General features: G+C 40.7%; 2 protein-coding genes across 6 annotated transcripts in view; one reads left to right on the top strand and one right to left on the bottom strand.

Moving 5' to 3' along the window:
- DOP1A (DOP1 leucine zipper like protein A) overlaps positions 1-5,018 on the bottom strand; it is an 86,190-nt gene extending 81,172 nt beyond the window's left edge. For 2 of the 4 annotated variants that reach the window (XM_081141018.1, XM_081141020.1), the window contains exon 1: positions 4,897-5,018. The gene's annotated coding sequence lies outside the window, so the exon portion shown is untranslated. Of the gene's footprint in view, positions 1-1,255; positions 1,294-4,896 lie in introns of all 4 variants that reach the window. The other 2 variants (XM_081141017.1, XM_081141019.1) reach the window with 2 other exon arrangements.
- Positions 5,019-9,228: 4,210 nt separating this feature from the next.
- UBE3D (ubiquitin protein ligase E3D) overlaps positions 9,229-23,208 on the top strand; it is a 139,021-nt gene continuing 125,041 nt past the window's right edge. For both annotated transcript variants that reach the window (XR_013998977.1, XM_081139734.1), the window contains exons 1-3: positions 9,229-9,401; positions 17,010-17,206; positions 20,408-20,498. Coding sequence is in view for 1 of the 2 variants with exons in the window: in XM_081139734.1 (XP_080995860.1) it covers positions 9,319-9,401; positions 17,010-17,206; positions 20,408-20,498 (371 nt within the window). In the remaining variant the exon portion in view is untranslated. The remainder of the gene's footprint in view (positions 9,402-17,009; positions 17,207-20,407; positions 20,499-23,208) is intronic.

The raw sequence follows: 23,208 nt of genomic DNA, 5'->3' as shown, positions 1-23,208 counted from the left end.
ACCCAAAGTGATCTATAGATTTATGCAATTCCTATCAAAATACCAATGGTTTCACAGAACTAGAACAAATAACCCAAAAATTGATATGGAGCCCCAAAAGACCCTGAAGAGCCCACAGCAATCTTGAGAAAGAAGAACAAAGTTGAAGAAATCACATTACATGATATCAAACTATACTGAGAGGCCATAGTAATAAAAAAAGCATGGCACAGGCATAAAAACAGACATGTAGATCAAAGGAACAGAATATAGAGCCCAGAAATATACCCACGGCTATATGGTCAATTAATATTTGTCAAAGGAGGCAAGAACATACAATGGGATAAAGACTGTCTATTCAATAAATGGTGCTGGGAAAATTGGACAGATACATGCACAAAAAATGAAACTAGACCACCTTCTTACACCATTTACAAGAACAAACTAAAAATGGATTAAAAACTTAACTGTAAGACTTGAACCATAAAACTCCTAGAAGAAAACTCCTAGGCAGTAAAATCTCAGACATTTCTCTTAGTAATATTTTTTCTGATATATCTCCTTAGGCACGGAAAACAAAAGAAAAAATAAATGGGACTGCATTAAATGAAAACATTTTTGCACAGCAAAGGAAACCATCAACAAAATGAAAAGACAACCCACTGAATGGGAGAAGATATTCACCAATGATACATCTGATAAGGGGTTAATATCCCAAATTTATAAAGAACTGATACAACTCAACACCCCAAAAATAAACAATCTAATTAAAAATGGGCAGAGGACCTGAATAGGCACTTCTCCAAAGAGGACATACAGATGGTCAACAGACATATGAAAAGATGCTCACTGGCACTAATCATCAGAGAGATGCAAATTAAAATCACAATGAGATATCACTTTATACCTGTCCGAATGGCTACCATCAACAAATCAATAAACTATAAGTACTGCCAAGGATGTGGAGAAGAGGGAGCCTTGTACACTGCTGGTGGGAATGCAGATTGGTGCAGCCACTATGGAAAACAATAGGGAGGTTCCTCAAGAAATTAAAAGTGGAGCTGCCTTGTGACTCAGCAATTTCACTTCTGGGTATATATCTGAAGAAACCCAAAACACTAATTCGAAAGGATATATGCACCCCTATGTTCACTGCAGCATTACTTAGCATAGCTGCTAAGCTATGGAAGCAGCCCAAGCAAGTAGATAACAGAGCAGTGATACATATATACAGTGGAATATTACTAGGTCATAAAAAATAAGGACGAAATCTTACCATTCGCAACAGCATAGACGGATCTGGAGAATATTATCCTAAATGAAATAAGTCAGTCAGAGAAAGACAAATACCATATGATATCACTTACATGTGGAATCTAAATAGCAATATAAATAAACAAAACAGAAACAGACTCATAGATAGACTGATAGCTGCCAAAGGGGAGGGAGTTTGGGGAAAAGGGTGGAAAAGGCGAACAGATTGAGAAGCACAAATTAGTAGTTACAAAACAGTACATCAGTTACAAAACAGTACGTAAAGTACATCATAGTTTGAAATACAGACAATAATACTGTAATAACTATGTATGGTTCCAGGTGAGTACTGGAAATATCAGGGACACACTTAAGTATATGATTGTCTAACCACTATACTGTACAGCTGAAACTAATACAAAGTAAAATTAAATGTAAACTGTAATTGAAAAAAATAAATTTTAAAAATGACTGCAGTTTGAGAAATACTACACTTTTCCATTGGGTCAACAAAGAAATGTAAGTGCCAATTATAAGCATGCCATTCATTTAGCCACCAAAGACAGAAACGGATGTTCAAAGAAATGTAAATAGGATAGCCAGGAATAAAGGAAAGTACTTCAAAATGAGGTAATAGAGAGGTGGCATTTGAGCTAGGACTTGATAGGTGTGATTTAGACATGTAGAGACAGAGCACTGGAAGGGAACAAAAGCATGACCATACAGACCTGAGTGGTGACATGTTTCAAATCTTGACTGTGGTGGTGGTTACATGGGTGTGTATATAATGTACATATAAAATGAATGCACATTATTATATGTAAATTTTCCCTTAATAAATTTGATACCATATATTTGACTTATGCAATGAAAAGTCATTGAGGTTTCAGGCTTGACTAGCTTAGGGAGGGGGAGGTGAATACAATAAAGAGAAAAGGGAAATCACATTTTAAAGACAAGGGGATCAAAAGTATTTATTTTCATGTAATAAATTTTCAATTAAATCTGTTAGCAATAATTAAAAACAGCAGCTCTATACTTCTACATGATAGTTTCATTTCAGGGAGAGAATTTATCTGAATTAAGGCTTACCTATTAAATGTATTATCCACTGGAAACCCCCCAAACAAAGGAGTACATTCATAGCACTCATCCCTAACAAAGAGTAACAAAGAGTAGAAGGAAGTAGTCACACTGTCTGTGTGCTAGTGACACCTGAAAGAATTTAGCAAATTTAAGATTGTATTCAACACTTCGATCCTGATAGTAAGCAATTTAGAAACTGTCTTACACTTTATCTTTTAACCTTTAATTATTTTCAATGACCTGACCTCTTAAAATTTAGTTATTAATTATTAAGTACATTTCAAGTGGCTTTTATCACATTTCATTTCATAGTTGAAGAATTCATGACTAGAGAGGGAAATCATTCATAGCAAAAATAATTTCATTAACAAGTCTTTACTTGTTAGAACTTTACAATGCTATTCTTAATAAAATCATACCATAAAATCAAATTCAAAACATGAAATTATGATATAGAAAAGAATCAACAGGCCAGAAAAAAAGAAGATAGTCTTCTGCTATAAATTAAAGCATTAGGCCCACAGAAACCTATGTGCATCCTTAATATTAATATTTTACTAAGGAAAATATGTCTCTGTTATACCAGTGAGTTTGCCACTAGATCTTCATGCTCCAGAAAGCTCAACCTGAAAGCCATGTGGGAAATTTCAGAGTTGGAAGGGGACTCAGATCAAGTACTGTAATTTTAAAATTGGTATTCTATTTAAATTGGTACAGTAAGTCAGTTCTTGGAACTGAGGTCAAACAGCATGTAACGAAACCAATTCTACCATAGGCTGATTGACATAAACAAGTTGCTACAGGAACGATACAAGGAAAGGACATTGAAGAAAATGTTATTCTAGGAGAATATTCTATTTTTATAATACTCTATTTTTAAAAAATACTCTATTCTTATAGTATTTTATAATATATTTTGTAATTATATTCTAGGATACGTTAACAGGTTGGCCATGAGAAAACAGGCTCTCTGCCCAGGTAAGTTTAGGAAATGCTTCAGTAACATTCCCTTGAGGATTTACATGCATATAAGCATAGTAGTAAAGGTTTTGAGAGCCCTGCAGTTAAAAGCAAATCAAAAGTGAAACTTCTGATTAAACCCAAACCCAATGTGCTCCCAAGTTATTTGCCATGGAACCCTGTTTGGGGGCAGTGAGCCTATTACTGAATTCAGAACAGTGTTCAGGGGAAAACCTCAGTTTGAAAAACTCTTATCTTATGAAATTCCCTTAAACAGATGACAAAACTGAGGCCTAGAGAGATCATACCAGGTTAGCAGAACAAAAGATTTAAATGAACAGGACTCCTTTGGCTTTATATACATAGACATTTAATTAACAATAACTTAACATTTTGTGGTGTCACATTTTTAGGTTTGTGTATTAACTTAGGTGTTTTTAATTCTTCCTTCAAGACTTTATCTCCTAATAATCACACCCACCTGGAGATTTGCTATTGTTTTGCAATTCTAGGAATGATGAAGCGCAGAGTGGCAGCTGAAAGTAATCACTAAAAATGAAACATTTGTACTACAACTGGTGTTAATTTACTCTTGTTATAACTTCTGTCAGTTCAACTAAATCACTGTGTTGCTTATCAGGTGGTGAGTTACTTAGCACCTAATGCTAATATATGTTATTCATGGTAAAATTAAGATCTTAAGTCTGCATAGAAGATAGCCACCAACAAAAAGGAGAGATTTTTTTCTATAGTTACGTGTCAGGCAGTTTCCTAACTTTTTTTTTGTAATTATAAGAAAAAGTTTTGATTCCTTTAACTATGGTCTCCAAATCAAGTTTTCCCGGTATTTATGTTTCTCAAACTCCAAAGAACTCTAAGACAGTGGAAGGATAATCAAAACAATGTACTCAGCTTTAAAAATGTACGGTTGTGTGCCACTCCTCTCCCCCTCGGGGTAGGAGAGAAGAAAGGAGGCGGCTGAACCAGTAACTATAGTTTATGCTGCAACTTCGGAAGCCCTGGGAATCAAAGGTAATCATTGTTAACAACTTCCTTATGACCAACCTGACTTCCTCTAATCAACTTCTGCACTCCTTTCCAACCCCCCACGTGGGTTTTTAACCAAGGCTGGCACTCCCTGGTGTTACAATATTTAAAAAATCCAACAAATTAATGAGACAGCACGTTGCTTGGACTCCTCCAACAAAGAGACGACCCGGCGCGCCTTGACCGCACAGGTGCGCCCTCCCCTCCAACCTGCGCACAGCTCGGCCCCGGCGCCGGCGGCTCGGGATCCGCCGCAGGACGCCCGGGGCCGCCCTCGCCCCGGGCCGCCCTCGCCCCGGGCCGCCCTCGCCCCGGCCGCCCTCGCCCCGGCCGCCCTCGCGCCTCCGCCCGGCCCCAGCCCGCCCAAACCCGCGCGGTCCCGCTGCCCCGGAAACCGGAGGACGGCCGCCCGGCGTCCCGGCTTCCAGCGGGGCCAAGGGGGCAACACCCCCAACGCCACAGCAGCCTGACCCGGGACGTCCCCGCGGCTCTGGAACGAGCGAGGCCGAGGAAGCCGCTCAGGGCTAGCGGCCGGCCTCCCCACCGCTACGGGGGCGGGGACACGGTTACCTGCGAGGGCTCCGCCGCTCCCGCCAGGGCCGCTCTCCTGGTAACCGCGGCAGCTACACTGAGGCCGAGCCCGGAGGGCCTAGTGACAGCTCCCAGCGTGCACCGCGCCGGCGCCCACGCCCACGCCGGCGTCGACGTCGGCCCAGAACTCTACATTCCTCCCCCGTCAGTTTCTCCGCCCAGGCGCTGGCTGTCGCCAGGGCGCCCCCAGCGGAGTGTCGGGGAAGCGACCGGGGCCCTCAGCTGCAGAAGTGGGCCTGGAAAGGGCTCTGTAGCAGGCGCTTTCAAGTCGCCAGTCCCAGCCCTGTCCGTACAGAGCTTGAAGCGATGCTAGGAACTGAAAATAGTGTTTAAATATTACTTAAATAATTATTTAAGTATAATTTAAATAATTCCTTTGTATTTCTTATATGTGACGTTGAAAGACTTAGGAGACAAATAGTCCTTATCAGCTTTGTAGTGTGTCTAGAACTCTCTAAATCAAGTAGTTAAGCACTGTTTTGCCTAGTCAAAAAAAAAATTTTTTTTAACCAATGTTGACTATATGAAAATCTTTAAAAATGATCAAACACCAATTATGAAGAGCATAATGTGCTAAGAATGTTATGTCAATATAATGTGTCAGTATTTAAGCACTTAATAGCTGTGAGAATTAACGATCGGACGTATGCGTTGAAATCACCCTTCATCTCCAGTGGTGCAGCAGTTTTCCAACATCTCCATTGAAGAACATTTTGGTTCACCAACGCTGTAAACCGGGCAGTAAATGTTTCGGTTTTCGAACACACCTTGGAAGTCGAATGTGCCACACAGCTTTGGCTGAGTGCAAGGTCCTGAGGCCTAGCTGTTGGCTGTTGAGTCCTGAGCACCCAGGCAACACGGAGGTGGTATTTGGGCTTATTTGGTGACTGTGTGTGATTGATCTGTGCTTATCGCATCTCAGGAGAACTCTTGCAACCAATTTGTTTTTGTGACTGTGTGCAATCAATTTGTGTTCATGTCATCTCAGGAGCCCTCTGCCAATCACTTCTTGCTGTGAGAAATGAATAAAAACTGCAAAGCCAAGAGAATCATTAACAGAACAACAATAGAGGTGAAGAAGGAAATTATTTCCAAATGTGAAAGTGGTGTCCGTGTATGTGATCTGGCAACGCAGTCTGGTATAGCCAAATCTGCAATTTTTACCATCTTAAAAAATAAAGAAGCCATTAAAGGAGCCAATGTTGCAAAAGGTGTTAAAACACAAGACAAAGAACACAGACAATTGAAGAAGTGGAAAAATTGCTTTTCATATGGATAAATGAAAAACAGTTGGCCAGAGACAGCATTTCTGAGAGCATGATTTGTGAAAAAGCTTTACATTTACATGCTGAACTCATCAAAAACACCCCTGGAACAAGTGCTGAGAGTGATATTTTCAAGGCAAGTAGAGGGTGGTTTGAAAAGTTTAGGAGGAGAAGTGGCATACACAGTATTGTGAGAGATGGTGAAGCTGCCAGTGCCAACAACGAAGACTCTGACCAATTTGTTTTGGAATTTGAAGATTATGCAGAGGCAGAGGGTTTCCTTCCCCAACAAGTTTTAAACTGTGATGAGACAGGTCTCTTTTGGAAGAAAATGCCAAAGAGGACCTACATAACAAAGGAGGAGAAATCATTGCCAGTACACAAGTCCATGAAAGACAGGCTGACCCTTTTATTTTGTGGGAATGCAGGTGGGGATTTTAAGTTGAAGCCTTTGCTAGTCTACCATTATGAGAACCCCAGGGTATTTAAGAAAAACAATGTGATAAAAAGCAAATTGCATGTGATGTGGAGGGCAAACAGCAAAGCTTGGGTAACCTGCAATTTTTTATTGAGTGGTTTCATGAAGTGTTCAGGCCAAGTGTAAAAAAATACATCCAAGACAAAAATCTTCTAATGAAGTACTTGTTTGTTATGGATAATGCTCCAGCTCACCCTCCAGGCTTGGAGGACGAGTTGATGGAAGAGTTCAGTTTTATTAATGTAAAGTTTTTGCCTTCCAATACGACTCCACTCATCCGGACCATGAACCAGCAGGTCACATCTAATTTTAAGAAGTTTTACACCAAAGAACTGTTCCAAAGGTGCTTTGAGGTGACCTTGGACATAGAGCTAACCCTCAGAGAGTTCTGGAAGAATCATTTCAATATCCTACATTGCTTACATGTCATAGACAAGGCATGGAGAAATGTGTCTCACAGAACAATGAAGTCAGCATGGGAGAAATTGTGGCCAGAAGCTGTCCCCAAATGCGTAATTGAGGGTGTTGAAGAGGATGCTCCTGTTGTTGAGGATATTGTGTCTCTGGGAAACCCCATGGGCTTGGAAGTGAGTAGAGATGATGTGGAAGAGTCAGTGGAGGACCACAAGACTGAACTTGCCATAGAAGAACTTCAAAATATTCTGATGGAGCAGCAACCGGTGGCAACTGAGGAATTGTCTTTGGAGGGGGAGGAGGGAAGAGAAAGTGTTTTTACTGCACTGATCAAAGAAATGTGCTTAAAATGGGTTGAAGTACAAATTTTTGTTGAAAAATATCACCCTGATAAAGCTGCTGTAAGTCAAGCCACTAACACTTTCAATGATAATGCTATGTCTCACTTTAGACAAATTTTAAAACATCGGAAAGAGCAAATGTCAATTGAATAATTTTTAGTGAGGAAAAGATCCAGTGAGTCTGAACCAGGTGTCAGTGGTGTAAAAAAATCAAGGGAATGGCAGGAGAGGGGTCACCTACAGTGATTCTGGAAGAGGGCTACAGAACACCTGAGCAACAGTCACCTATTGTGATTCTGGAAAGGACCACAGAACACCTAAAGAACAGTCACTTACTGTGATTATTGAAGGGGACCCCCCCCATCCAAACCATGACTATCATCATGGCAGATAAGAAAAAAATTACATTTTCATTTTTGTCATCTATAGTACTGTTTTTACATTGTGTTTATTATTGCTTTTACAGTACAGTATATTGTGTTTATTGCTTTCATTGTGTATCATTTTCTGGATCTGTGGTATCATTAGATAGTAAAATTCATGCTAAATTGCTGTTTTAGGAGTTGATTTTAAAGGTCTGGGATGGATTAATCCACTTTGCATTACTTTCTATGGAAAACTGTGCCTTGGTTTTTGAACATTTCAGAACTTGAATGGTCTTCTGGACTGGATTACATTCAAAAACCAAGGTACCACTGTATTTGAGACGAAAGAGTGGTAAACTTAATCCTTTTAACTGCGTTGTTTGATCATCATGATGGATACAGGGACTTTTGAAGCAATATAATAAACTTTTAAAACTTCAAATACCAATTTTATAAAAATTGTCTTAAACTAGTGTATCTAGGATAGGGGTTTTATTATTTATTCGGACACTCTCCAGATGAATGTTGGGTGTGTGGTAATTATGACCTTGAAATGATAAAGAGTATCAATAAACATATGATTTTCTGTATACAAACATTCACTTTTTCTGTTTTTAAAAACTAACAGCCTCTTGTTTTAAAAGAATTCTTCTTATAATGCTTCTGTGGCTTTATATTTTAATATTTCCCATTGTAAGTATTGACAGCACACTAGATCCTTTTCTTTACTGTGTCGAACTTCCCCAAATTATCGTCTAGTAGTAATGAGATTAGGACTACTGAGTCAGTTTTAACCTCTGCAAAAGTGAATTTCCAACACACACACTCACACACGCGAATCATTCTTATCTTCCTTTTTTCAAAGGTTATAGGAATGGTTAATCCTGTGATTCATGTTTCTGGTTTAGCCACACTATTCTGCATAGGGAGCAGAAAAGTTGCTACTGTTTCCATCCTGGAGTAATGGTGTCTAATTTGAGAACCAACCCCAAGTCAATCCTGGACATCTGTGGCCTCTGACAGAGAAGGATACTGAAGGACCGCCCATAGTTCATAAAAATGAAATCACAGGTCACGAAAACAAGCCAAACCAAAACAAAACACAAAAACAAAATAAAGCCAATTTGAGGTGGAGAATTCTGCTCTCTCGGGCCTCCAGGAAGCAGTGCCTGCCTGTATTGCCTCCCTCCATCATCTCCCTCTCTTCCAGCCTCATTCCCATCCACGCTAGCGAAAGGAATGCACCCCGCGTCTGATTTTTAACGTCATTTCCAGGAAGACTATGGCATCAGGTCGCGCCCATAAGCAGCAGAGCGGGAGGACAGTTGGGCCTCCCGCCCACCTTGAAAAGGCTCACAGCCCCCAGATCAAGTCCTGGAGGAGGCGCGCTCTCCGACCGGCAGGTGGCGCTGTGGGCTGGCTGTTTCAGCCGACCCATCGGGCCGGGAAGCCTGCGCCGCCGCCGCTCCGGCCGCACGTGCGGAGGCGCTGCTGGCCCCGGGGCTCGGGTGGGCTGGACCCTCGGGTGGGCTCCCGCCATGGCGGCGGCGGCGGCGGCGGCGGCGCCGCGCGTGTTCCTGGAGCTGCGGAGACGGCTGCAGAGCGCGCTGCTGATCCTGCGGTAAGGCCAGGGGCAGGGGTGCGGGCTCCTGGGCACCGTGCCGCGCTGGCTTTGCGCTGCCCCGCGAGTCTCCGCCTCCCTAGGAGGGGCGGGTTCTTTAATTTCGTCTTTCTCGGCGCGGAGAGCTCTCGTGATTACTCGGAGGAGGGCGCCCCTTATCCCGTAGTACCCCCTCTGGGCATCGCCTGGGAGCTTTTCAGAAACGCAGCTTCAGCCGAACAACAGACCTGCTGCACCAGAGCATTTTCACTCGCCCCCCGGGATCCAGGCGCACGTTCGAGTTTCGGGAGCACTGATGGGAAACACCGGTGCGGCGCCCGGGGTTTCCGAGGAAACCGTGCCCCCCCCCCCCCCAAAGCCTTGTTTGCCTCTTAAAGGGTCCTCGTTATAGGATCAGTTCCATAGTGAGAGCTTCCAGTTTTGTAAGTAAACTCGGTGGTGTTTTCCTCCCCGGACTGTTCTATGCCGAGAGACGGACAGGCGTTAAAAACGTGTGTTCAGCGATGACTGACGAGGTTACAGACTTGCCGGAGCTCATTCTTTTATTCATATTCCGAGTTCCGCTGAGAAGTCGGCAACCGTTTCACTTGTTTTTCGCTACAGACAAGAAGCTGTTAGGAAAAGTTTTCTCCCTTTTATTTGTTTTGTAGGATGTGGTCCCGTCCCCTGTGCCCGGTGTTTCAAATGCGGTAAATGCAATGTTAGGCTCCTAAATGTCTTATTACGCAGCGCCGCTCGGAGGCGGAGCGGTGCTTAGCTTTCTCTCGGTTCCTTAAACCAGCCAGGCGTCCGCGTGGCAGTTTGGGATTTGGCATGAGAACTGAATTCAAATCCTAGCTTCACAAACGTAGAATCATGTAGTCTGATCCCCCCCCCCCCCAAAGGTAAAATGGGGATATTTATTTCTCTTCTATCTGTCAAATCATGAGTTCAGATAAGTATCTCCAATTCCATTTCACCTTGTAGGGTTATTAGGAACCCAAACCTTATACAAAAAACAAAACAAAACAAAACAAAACAATAACCTCCTTACTTCCTCTCATCAAAGGGGCCCTTCAGGTTTCTCCTGGGTTACTCTCCCTTGTTGAAGCAAGTTAAGAAACCTAACAGCTGGAGTAGTGGTTTGTCCCCCGTGGTCTCTGACTGTTGAGCTTTATCACAAGTCAACTCCCCCTACTCTAAAAGCAACCACTGTTGTGATTTCATTCAACAAAGATTGGTTTTGCCATTTCTTAAACTATATGTAAATGGATTGAAACAGTGTGTATTTTTTTTGTTCCTGGCTGCTTTCCTTCAACAACATTTCTGAGATTCATGTTTCATCCCTGCTGTTGCATATATAAGTAATCTGTCCTTTTTTTCTTTCTGAGTAGTTTTCCACTGGATGAACATATGTGACAATTCATTTATCCAGTCTTCTGTTGCTGGATATTTTGGGTGTTTCTAGAGCTTGCTTATTGTGAATAAAGCTGCCATAACATTGTTATATAAGTCTTTTTGTGGGCATACATTTTCACTTCTTGTGGGTAATTACCTAAGAGTGGAATTACTGGATGATAGTGTAGATGGGGGCTTTACTTTATGAGAAACGGCCAAACAGTTCTTCAAAGTGGTTGTACCACTTTACACACTCACCAGAAAAAAATGAGAGTTCCAATTGCTTCATATTCTCACCTGCGTTTAGTGTTGTCAGACTTTTTGATTATAGTCATTCTAGTGGTATAAAGTGGTGTCTCATTGGCATTTTAGTTTGCATTTCCCTGGTTAATACTGTTGAGCATCTTTTCATTTGCTCTTTGATTATTCATATAAGTTGCTTCGTAAGGTATCTTATAATTTTTTGGCATTAAAAAATCAGGTTATCTTACTTTTGAATTTGAAGAGTTCTTTATATAGCCTTGAAAAAAGACCTTTTTCTTTTATGCCTTGTGAGTATGTAAATATTTGTCTTAGTCTGTAACTTACCTTTTCATTTTCTTAATAGTGTTCTTTTGGTGAACAGAAAATTAATGATAATGAAGTCCAGTTTATTGCATTTTTCTCTAATGGCTAGAGTTTTTTGTGTCTTAAAAAATCTTTGCCAAATTCAAGGTTGTAAAGATTTTTTTCCCTGTGTTTATTTTTTAGGAGTTAACATAGTTTTAGCTTTTACATTTATGTCTCTGAATATGTCAAATTTATTTTTGTATTTGGAGTAAGGCAGGGGTTAAATTCTTGTTTTTTTCCCTGTAAGGATATCCAGTTGTTTCATTGCTATTAGTTAAAAAGACTGTCCTTTCTCCCATTGAAATAACTCTCTTTTCATAAATCAGTTGACTGTGCTGTTTGCATGGTATGTCTTTTTACTCTCAATCATGTCTTTATATATAAAAATTTTATATATAAACTGGGTGGAGTTTTTTTAATCCATTCTGACAATTTCTGCATTTTAATTAGAATTTTCAGTCTATATAATTTATAGTTAATGTAAATTACATGATTGAATTTTATTCTTGTTCCTAATCTTAAGAGAAATGTTGTAGCATTTCATCTTTAAGTATGATGAAGTTGACTTTTGCCTAATCTGTTTGGTAGATTGCACAGTTCCTTCCTTTTCCTAATTTGAGGGTTTTAATCATGAGTAGATACTATATTTTCTGTAATGATTTCTGCCTGTATTATGATGCTCATATTTTTTGCTTTGATCTTTACATCTGTGAATTTCATTAGAAAACTCTATGTTAAGCCATCTTAGCATTCCTGGGATAAACCTTAGACATTCATTTATTCAATCCACAGAAATTTACTGAATTCCTATTCTAGTTCCAAAAACTCAGATTCTAAGTGCAGGTATACAGCTGTGAGCAATAACAAGAGCAAAGACAACAATATTTCCTTTCATTGAGCTTGCAGTCTAGTGGTCGCAGTGGGTGAGAAGTAGGCAGAAAATACACAAAATTAACAATGAACAAAATATACATTATCTTCAATATAGATAAGTGCCTGGAAAAAATAAAACAGAAAAAGGAATAGGGAGAAAAATATTACAAATTGTTATTCCAAATGCAAAAGCAACATTTGAGTAATAAACTGAAAGAAGTACTTTAAGTACTCATTAACTTTGAGCACTTAAATAAAGTAGTGTCTGCCAGACTTTACACCATAAAGTTACTCTTTTTCTCTTCAAAATCAGTATTAATTGGAGTGATCCTTAGATACTGTGTAAATACCCTGGTCCTCATCAGACTTTCATTTTATTCATTTATTTATTTACATCAATATGGACCCATAGTTCTGTTTTTTTTCAGTGGGTTACTTTTTGAATCAAATTACACCAGGTGTGGCCAGTGGTGTTTCCTTCAAGATGATTTCTGTGTTTTTTCTGACATGTCCCTATCATTTATTGATTTCTTCTTTGTTGCATAGCAAGATGTTCCAGGCTCATCTCATGGTTTTCCTATTCCACCCCTGCATGTAGTTATTTTTCCAAGGAACCCTTGATCATTACTTACCTGCCCCCTATTTGGGCGTGGGGCAGAGAAAATATATTGTTAATTGTTATATTCCCAGTATACTTGGCACATCATAAAAATCACAAAAGATAGTCTGAATGAAGGAAAGAGTGATTGAATGAATATACAAACCACGCTGTGGCCAAGAGATACAAAGAGGAATAAGATACTGTCTTATGCTGTCTTGTTGAATTCTCTTTCCAAAAGTATTTCAAAGAACAAGTGCATGACATTTGACAGGCCAGTATTAGATTGTGCTGGTTTGAAGAAGCTAAAGTTGGGGGAGCTTGTGGGAGGAAATAGGGGGCATGAGGAAATGGAAGGTCGAGGCTGGAGTAGATAGAGGAGGAAGCTTCAGGATAGAAGAGAGAGTTGGGACTCAATCATTAATTGGAAAAAAGTGCACATTTTAAAGTGCATCACCATAAAAAAGGAGCAAGAATAATATATATGTCCCAGGACTTTCATGTTACAGTAATATTGTAAGGTGCTCTCTGACCTGATCTAAACCTAGTATAGACTGTTTTATCTTTATTGTTGAAAATATTACAGATGTCCCCGTTTTTCCCTATTGACCACTTCCACCCCGTGCCCACTCTAAACATGTTTTTATTGATTTCAGAGAGAGGAAATAAGAGGGAGAGAGAGAGAAACATCAATGATGAGAATCATTGATCGGCTGCCTCCTACATGCCCCCTACTGGGGATTGAGCCCGAAACCCAGGCATGTGCCCTGACCGGTAATCAAACCCTGACCTCCTGGTTCATAGGTCAGTGCTCAGCCACTGAGCCATGCGGACCAGGCTAGACTTCTTTTTTTTTTTTAATCTTTATTGTTGAAAGTATTACAGATGTCCCCTTATTCCCCCCGTTAATCCCCTCCACCCCACATCCACCCCACCCCCAGTCCTTCCCCATACCAGTGTCTGTATCCATAGGTTATGCATATAAGCATGTAAGTTCTTTGATTAATCTCTCCCCACCCACTCCCCCACCTCTGCCTTACCTCTGAGATCCCTCAGTCTGTTCCATGCTGCTTTGTCTCTGGATCTGTTTTATTCATCAGTTTATTTTGTTTATTACATTCCACATATGACTGAGATCATGTGGTATTTGTGTTTCTCTGACTGGCTTATTTTGCTAAGCATAATACTCTCAAGTTCCTTCCATACTGTCCCAAAGGATAAGTGATCCTTCTTTTTTACAGCGGCCTAGTATTACATGGTGTAAATATACCACACTTTTTTGGGACATGCACTTGAGAAGAGTATGACTGATATGCACTTGAGAAGAGTATGTATTCTGCAGCTTTTGGGGTGGAATGTTCTGTAAATGTCAGTTAAATCCATCTGATCTAGTGTGTCATTTAGGGTCACTTTGCTTGTTGATTTTTTTTGTTTGGAAGACCTATCTAGTGAAATCAGTGGGGTGTTAAAGTCCCCTACTATGACTGTCTTGCTGTTGATCTCTCCCTTAAAGTCCTCTAGAAGTTTTTTAGTAAGTTTAGATGCTCCTATATTGGGTGCATATATGTTTATCAGGGTTACATCCTCTTGTTGGATGGATCCCTTTAGAATTATGTAGTGACCTTTCTTTTCTCTTGTTATGGTCTTCATTTTGAAGTCTATTTTGCCCAACAGGAGTGTTGTTACCCAGCTTTTTTTTTCACTTCCATTTGCTTGGAAAAATTTTTCCATCCCTTCACTCTCATTTTTTGTGAGTCTTTTCTTTTGAGGTGGGTCTCTTGTAGACAGCGTATATTTGGGTCATGTTTTCTTACCCATTGAGCCACCCTATGCCTTTTTATTGGAACATTTAATCCATTTACATTTAAGGTTATTATTGAGAGATACTTATCTATTGCCATTTTAATCCTTTATGCCTATGTTTCTCTTTCTGTTTCTACTTCTAATTACAGCATTTCCTTTAACTTTTCCTGCAATGCTGTTTTGGTGGTGATAAACTCCTTTAGCTTTTTTTTTTTTTTTTTTTTGTCTGGGAAGCTCTTTATTTCACCATCTATTTTGAATGGTAGCCTTGCTGGATAGATTAGTCTTGGTTTCAGACCTTTGTTTTACATTACCTTGAATACATCATGCCATTCCCTTCTGGCCTGTAGAGTTTCTGATGAGAAGTCAGCTGACAGCTTTATGTGAGCGCCTTTGTAGGTAACTTATTGCTTTTCTCTTGATGCCTTTAATATTCTTTCTTTGTCTTGAATTTCTGCCACTTTAATTATGATATGTCTGAGCATGGGCCTCTTTGGGTTCTTGCTTGGGACTCTCTGTGCCTCTTGAATTTGTGTGACTTTTTTCTTGACTAGGTTAGGGAAGTTTTCTGCCATTATTTCTTCAAACAGGTTCTCTAACCCTTGCTTACTTTTGACCTCTTCTAGCATTCCTGTGATGTGAATATTGTTACTTTTCATGTTGTCCCACAGCTCCCTTAGACTGTCCTCCTGTTTTTTAATTGTTTTTCCTTTTGGGATTTCTGATTGAGTGATTTTTTTCTACCGTCTTCTAATTTGCTGATCCAGTCTTCAGCTTCCTCTAATCTGCTGTTTATTCCTTCAATGTATTTTTTTATTTCTGCTATGTCATTCTTCATTTTTAACAAGTCCTTTTTCATAGTTTTATCTTTTTTCATGTTGTTGAGCATCCTTACAGTCAGTACTCTGAACTCTATATCTGATAGATTGCTTATTTCCATTTCACTTAGCTCTTTTTCTGGAGACTTCTCTTGTTCTTTCATTTGGGGTTTGTTTTTTTGCCTCCCCATTTTGGCTGCCTATTTGGGTTTGTTTCTATGTATTAGATAGGCCTGCTAGGACTCTCAGTCTTTTTGGAAAGTCTCTGGTGCAGGCCAGTGTCAGGCACTGTTTGTGACTGGCCTTGAGTACCCTGTTTGGAGATATCAACACCCCTCAGCTTGAGGTCCCCTCTGTAGGGGCTGGGTACATTTGGACAGGACCAAGATGCACACCAAAATCTGCTTTTCCAAGGTTGGGGTCCAGAAGCGGATCATGCAAAGACTCAAAGCCCTCTAAGGTCTGCCTCTGCCTGATTAATCTGGTTCTCTTAATGAGCCTAGGCTGTAGAAACTCCACAGGGTGGGGCAGCTGATTATTATCAGTCTCTTAATGAGCCTCAGGCTGTAGAAACTCCATGGGGTAGGGCAGTTGCTTCCCCCACAGGCAAAAGCTGCTTGGAAGGTAAATGTCTGCCTGAGAAAGATGTCCTCTGCCATATGGGTGAATGACGCAGCACAGGAATCTAGAGGGGTGCCCCCTGAGCTCTATCTCCAGAGCCCACAAGCGTAGATTCTCCTCACACAGCTCCAGTCCACTCTGCCCTCCCTTTCCTGGAGCCCAAGATGAGTGGCTGCACACAAAATGGTGTGCATTGGGTCTTTAAGGGGCCACCTGCATTTCCAGCCATCTCTCCTTAGCAGACAGAAACCCTGCTGCTTTTCACAGCCAGATGTTATGTGGGCACCTTTCTCAGTTCTGGTGCTCTTGGCTGAGAAGCCTAGCCTGGGGTTTAGGTCCCAGAGTCCTCAGTGGGAACCCCCAGAGCTAAGGTATCACTCTGGACCTTCAGTTGCTGCCTGTGGGAGCCCAGCCAGCACTCTCGCACCTCCGCACTTCCTACCAGTCTCTATGCAGTCTCCACTTTTCCTCCTGTGGGGATGCTCTCCAGCTCATCTTTAGGTGCAGTTGGTTATTCAGGGTGTTTTTTCTATATTTTAGTTGTAATTCCAGTTTGGTCCCAGGAGAGTGTCAGTGTAGCTTCCACTCAGTCCACTGCCATCTTTAATCTGGTCTGCTGTTATTTCCTGGACAAGAAGAATATCCTTCACATTATGTAGAGAAAAGTGCAGCAATTGTCCCTCAAAAAAAGGGGAGATCTTAGAGCCAGAAGACCTAGACTGGCACCCGAGCTTTGCTAGTCGTAGGCTGTTTTTTTAATGATTGGATCACTGTTATTTTTCTGAGATACTTTACTTTAGGGTCCTTATTGAAGAGGAACAGCGAGGTCCTTGGCCATTTTTGTTTCTTTCATCATGTGGTTTTCAGCAATGAAAAATAATTTTTGTATGTTTTATTTTTAATTACCAGAGAGCCAAAAGAAGGAGGTATGCCCATGGATATATCCATAACTCCATCCTCACTCCAGATGAAAACCCCTGAAGGCTGCACAGAGATCTGGCTTCCAGCAGAGGTCAGGCTTGTACCTTACTCTAGCCGTGGGCTGCAGTATGTGGCTGGAGATGGACTACACCTGCGGCTGCAGGCGGTGGCCGAGTTTAGCACACGTAAGTAACACTAGCACTCCCGTTTCTGCGTTAACCTTTTCACTATAAGTTAAAGGTGATTTTCCTTTAAATAGTTGAACTTTTCCCAGGTGAAAATAACTGCTCATAAATGTCATGGAAAGAGCTGGGGGTTGAGAAAGTCTAGGTTCTTTGCCAGCTCTGCCATTTGTCAGCTGTGTGCAGTTGAACATGTCACCTAACCTTTCTGAGGCTTTGTTTCTTTTGTGCTTCTGTAGTGGTTTTCTTTAACCCCCCCAATAGACTTTATTACTATTATTTTTTAGAGCAGTTTTAGGTTCACAGAAAAATTGAGCGGAAGGTGCAAAGATTTTCCAAATACCCCTGCTTTGTCTCGTTAATTGTAAAATTGCTGGCTCACAGAGCTGATATGAAGGTTAAATCAGATGGTTTGTACAATACCTAGTTTATTATAAAGCATTTTATAGAAATTCATTTATTCAGTGAATATTACCTTATACCGTGTACTAGGTGTTTCTCTAGGTTGTAGGGATACAGAAGTGAATAAGCTGGGAAAGTCTCTGACCTCATGGTGGGAATAGATAATTACCAAGCTAATTACTTGGATACAGAGAAAAGCACTGTGGGTAAAGTAAGCAGAATAGTGGGATAGGGAGTTCCTGGGGTTGGGTGGAGAGTGATCAGAAAAGGCCACCTGGAGGAGGCGATATTTGATCAGAAAACTGAATGATGGAAATGATCCCATCCATGTAGAGACATTTCCAAGTAGAGAGAAGAGTACAAATAAAGATTCTGAAATTGAGTTTGATACATAATTTAATTTTGAATGTTGCTATGCCTATCATATTTCCAATATTTTGTTACTGGCACATTGATTCAGTAAGACAGTAGGAATGTTTCTCAGAATAATTTATTGAATAAAATTATTGGTTTATCCCATCTCTTACCATGTAAGTAATACACTTTGGAGAATTAAAATGATATAAAAATGGGGAACAGAGGCTGTACCAGACTGATATGCTCATTATCAGAGAAGTATTTTCATCCTTCCAGCTATACCCCTAGACCTCACTGCTGCCTCATTTTTACTAAGCCTTTCATCTGAGCTGCATGGAACCTAGAGGTGGGGTTAGCTGATTGTTTTAAAGAGCCATTTAAGAGATGGGAACATATTTCAGTTCCCTGGAGTTTCTTTGCTGGCTTTTGAAAGGAAAGAGAAGATAGAGCGAGTTTCGCTCCTTTTTTCCTGGAGAATAATTTTGCTCATGTCCTGGATTGATAAATAACTGGTCTGAATTGGGTAGAGTTGGTTGATAAGAGGTAGGGGAAAGAAATGTCATGGAGCTTAAATAATATAAGATAAACACTAAGAATGACTGTTGGACTATACATGGAAAGAAAGAGTGGGTCACCAAGATGGAAAACATACTGGCAGACTCCTGAGTGTACCTAATAGTAAGCAGAGGAAGTGGTGTTTCTGGGAAGAAGGTGTGGAGTCTGGCCCTTGTCAAGTCATCACCTTCTCAGTGATGAAGAATAACAGTAACCACAGCAGGAATTTTTTGTCTGGCTTGAACTTGGGAAAGCCACAGTGGGGTATTTTCAGATCTCCCATTAGTTTTCTAGGACTGCGATTTTAGGGCCTATACTTGGGAGGTAGGAAGACCTTCCAGAGACAGAACTGGTTTATCACCTACCCATATTCTGTAACAGTTAATATACAAATAGCAAAACTTGAACTATTTAGAAAAAAATTTAAATCAGCAAACATTATTGTTTAGTTTTGACTGGAGGACAGAATAAGTTGACTGCTGTGTGTTGTTTTGCATATAGTTTGCATTCATTGGTCTCCTGTTTCTTTACATTTTTAAAACATATTTTACTCAGGTATCTGAAAAGGAAAGCTTTCAAAGGCCTATTGTGTAGTGTGTGAAAGGGTATGTAAAATAGAGTCCTCAGTACTTAATTGCTTTAGGGCTTTGCTCATAATAGATGCTGAATGAATAAATCTCAGATGCATACTGATGTAAGCTTGAATCGAAATGTATTGTAGGAAGAGAGTTTTGAAATTTTTATTAGTTGTGATTTGGGGTTTTTAAAAAGTTGTCTTTTCAACTATAAGAACTTTCTTCTAAGGACTAGAGTGAACATATTGTTATACTGTTTTGAATGTAACCTAGGTCAGATCATGACCCTTGACATGGAACGTAAAATCGGATATAGCACAAGCACTAAATTCATCCTCAGGTGGCAGAGCGTTGCCAGGATGCCCCTGTATCAAAAAATTCTCACTTGAACCTGAACCAGAGGATCATGCTTGGTGACCAGCAGAGGGGAGTGTTTCACTGAAAATTTGTTTACTGGTTCTGAAAAGAATATATTGGATGCCTTACCTGGTCTACTTAATCTTATAATATATACAAAGTAACATAAACCAAATTTAAATTGCTTGATTCTAATGGACATGACCTCATTTCTTTAGATTTTTTTAATAGACACATATTTTTGTGTGTGCTTTCTGGGGGAGAAATGAAAAAAAATTTTTCTTCATGAATAAAATAAAGAAAACTGAGAGAACATAGTGCCTTATGCTGCACTTCACATAATGTGGGAAATATATGTTTTTCCACATCTTTAATCAGAAATTGAATTTTGCTCTTAGAAGATTGAATTCTTCTTAGGAGCCATTCCATTCTCAGGAACCTGTCCAATAGACCAGTTTCAAGATTCATTTTGTTTGTACATACTGGTAATATGCCAGAGTGGACATAAATCTTGTTTAAATCAAATTAAACTTAAATTTAAGAGCTTTATTCACCAGCAGTCACACTGATGAAAAACTATACCTCAGACACAGCCGAAGAAAGCTGAGGATGGTGAAGCTCTGTGTAGTTAGCTTGATGTGAAAGAAATAGCCCCTTTTCCCTCATCTTTATTGTTGGCATTTATGGAATGAGAGAAATAACTCATCAGTTTGTTACATGAATAATCTAGGGCAATACCCAGCTCTGGAGCACTTAGCAAAATCTGTTGTTTTTGAAAACACTTCACAATATTTACTTCTGGTTGAGTCATCAGATAATACTAATTAAATGTGTACTTCTCGGTAGATCATAAACAGTATTTATTGATGGTAATTCATTGTGGCTATTAAACTCTTATAAATATGTTAACATATTTGTCCCAAACCTCTGAGATTTCTGTTTCATTGATTTCCTTTAGAACTGATTTCAATGTTTAATCAAAGCACACAAGCCCAAGACGGTTGCACATTTTACTGCCAATCCTGTGGTGAAATCATAATAAGAGACAGGTAAGAGTGTGTTTAACACTGATTAATTCTGTGCCTGGCAATGGTTTCCCCTTTTCTATCAGAATTTTTGAAGTGATTGCCAAGGGAACAGTTTGTCACCTTAAAATTATAGTCAGCTTAATGTCATTTTGAACAACATCAACCATAAAACACTCCAGCCATCACAGAGCAGTTAGGTCTTCTCCAGCTGACCAAGGGGAACAGTAGCATGCTGGCTTTGGAGGGAGGAAGGGTTATCTTGGTTGGAAGAGTCTGCTGATCACCGAAACATTTCTCTTTTGAAAAGAGACATGGGACCTATTTCATGCTTTCTCCATCATGTTGGTGAATGAGGTTTTCCACATTAAGTGACTTTTCTAAATAACAGAAGGTTTTGCAGCACAGCGTTTATCTGAACTATTTCTATTAGTGCCTTTCTAAAATCCATTTCCTGTTTGGCTGCTTATTAAAACAGCAGATAGAGAGCACAGATTAACCTTTTCTTGATGATTAGGCTAACCTTATAACCTGTTCTTGCAATGTGCTGTGATTACCCTACTGAGATGGAAAGGGCTCTTTGCTGTACCCAAGTTGTCTCTGAATTATTTTCCCATCTGCTCCCTTCCTCCTGTCAGCCTCCTTGTTTTCTGGGCACAAACACTTCCCCCTGAATTTTAAGCTTCTGATCACTTACACCCTAGAAAGACAGATGAAAACCTTATTCGCATTAACAATATTTAAAAAAAGAATTTAGAGTTCTTTGTTAGGTTCATTTCCTCCAAGACAAGTGCCTGAGACACGTGAATGGGTCCTTCTCGGTCTCTGAACGTTGCTCCCCTTTCAGGGATCCTTGTCTTCGGACATGCCAGACCTCCGCTGCATCCCCCATGCAGAATCCTGGTGATGTCTCCTTGGGTTCCTCCCTGTGCCCCCGTATAGTCAGCCACCAGGTACTTTTGCTACTTCCTTCCCCGCATTTCCTATGAGTCCACTTTCCTCCACCCCAGGGCTACTGCCTCGGGTGAGGCTGCTGTCTTCTCACCCAATAGCACTTGCTGCCAGCTCCTTATCTGCTTAGCCTGCCTTTAGGTTCACCCTCTTCTGATCATTTCTACGCTACTGAAGGATTGTTCCCAAATGCAGCTGGCTCTCCTGTTCAAACCCTTCCATATCTCTCATGATAAAGCCTGAAAGACCTTAGCATGCCATGCCTAGGTCCTTTATGAGTTTCCTTCCATTTACCTTTCCACCCTCATGTTTTAGCTATCTTTCCCCAACCTCCTTCCTTGCCCCCAAACAACACACCATTATTTACTCACATTTCTGTGCACAGCTCTAGTGATTATCCTGCGTCCCCCAGTCTCTCCAGGCTTTTTTCCACCCTAGCTGGCTTAATGAAAGCTACTGTCTCCCTTGGAATGCACCCCATACCCTCATCTTCCTCTGGTTGGCTTCTGAATTCAGCCAACAGGGCATCTACTGCTGGGAGCCTGCCTTGAACACTTGGTTGGTTTATGCACCCCTCTAACATTTATTTGCTTGTTTTTCCAATTAAACTATAGGCTCTGGGGGTGGGGATAGTCTTATTGACCTCTATAGCCCTTATTCCTACTTATATTTAGTGTGCAGTCTGTCGGGGTTTGCATCCACCATTTACTAGATGTGACCCTGGGCAAGTTACTTAACCACTCCATGCCTCAATTTCCTTATTACTCATTCATGGGTCACAGTAAGAGCTACCTCAGTTTCCTTATCACAAATACATAGATAACAATAGGAGCCATCTCAGAGTTGTTTGGAGGAACAAATGAGTTTAAGTGTTTATAACCAAGTTTGGCACATGGTAAGCATTCAGCGTGGTAGCCACTGCTAGAATTATCCTTACCATCATCATCACCAACATTTCCAGCCTCGGGCACCGTGCCTGGTGAATAGTGCGCTTTCAATAAATTCTTGCTGGGTTGAATTAAATAAACGTTAGGGTGTTTATTTTGGCCTTCTGCCATCCTCTCTTGCTTGCTTTATGATTCCTGCCAATGTCCCAGGTAGATGAGATAGCAGAAATTTACCTTAGCAGAAGTGGGATGTTGTGAACGGGAGCGTCTGCCAAGTGATTATCTTGGGTAAGAAATGAGGTGACTCTCAATTTGTAGAGGAGAGAAGAACATCCTTGCTCAGATTACCAAGGGCTGAAGTTGCTGTAGACTACACACTCTGTGACAGGCTCACTTTAGCCAGGGAGGACCAGAGGATCCCAGTTTACATTGTAGTTTAACCAAGAAAGTTTTCCTCCTCTCAGTGTGTTTCAGGCCCTGGTTTAATTCTCGTGTGATGTTTCTTAAACACGCATGTCTGTATAACAACGAGGTGACCTAGTAGTTACAGTGGGAACCAGTGAAATTCAATGTAACAGTATTTCCTGGTGCTGCTTACAGGAAAGGATATGGTCTGATATTTTATTGGGAGAGTATGATGGATGGATATGAGAAACCTTGACCTGTAACCCCCATTTTCCTGTTCGGCAACTGTATCTTCTGTTTTGTGTCAGTCCTATTTACGATCATGGGATTGAGAAGCTAACACTGAAGGCAATCTTTACTCTCCGTAATGCTGACCACTGCGAGACCATGTAGAGTAGAGGTGAGAGTGGGAGGGGGCACTGGGGTTTGAACTCCAGCTTCACCACTTAGTAGGTGGGGAACCTGTCCATCACCTCAGATTCTTCTTTTTA

This window comes from Miniopterus schreibersii, assembly GCF_964146895.1.
Source record: "Miniopterus schreibersii genome assembly, chromosome: 6".
Taxonomy (NCBI): Eukaryota; Metazoa; Chordata; class Mammalia; order Chiroptera; family Miniopteridae; genus Miniopterus; species Miniopterus schreibersii.
This window is presented reverse-complemented; position numbering and strand designations above follow the sequence as displayed.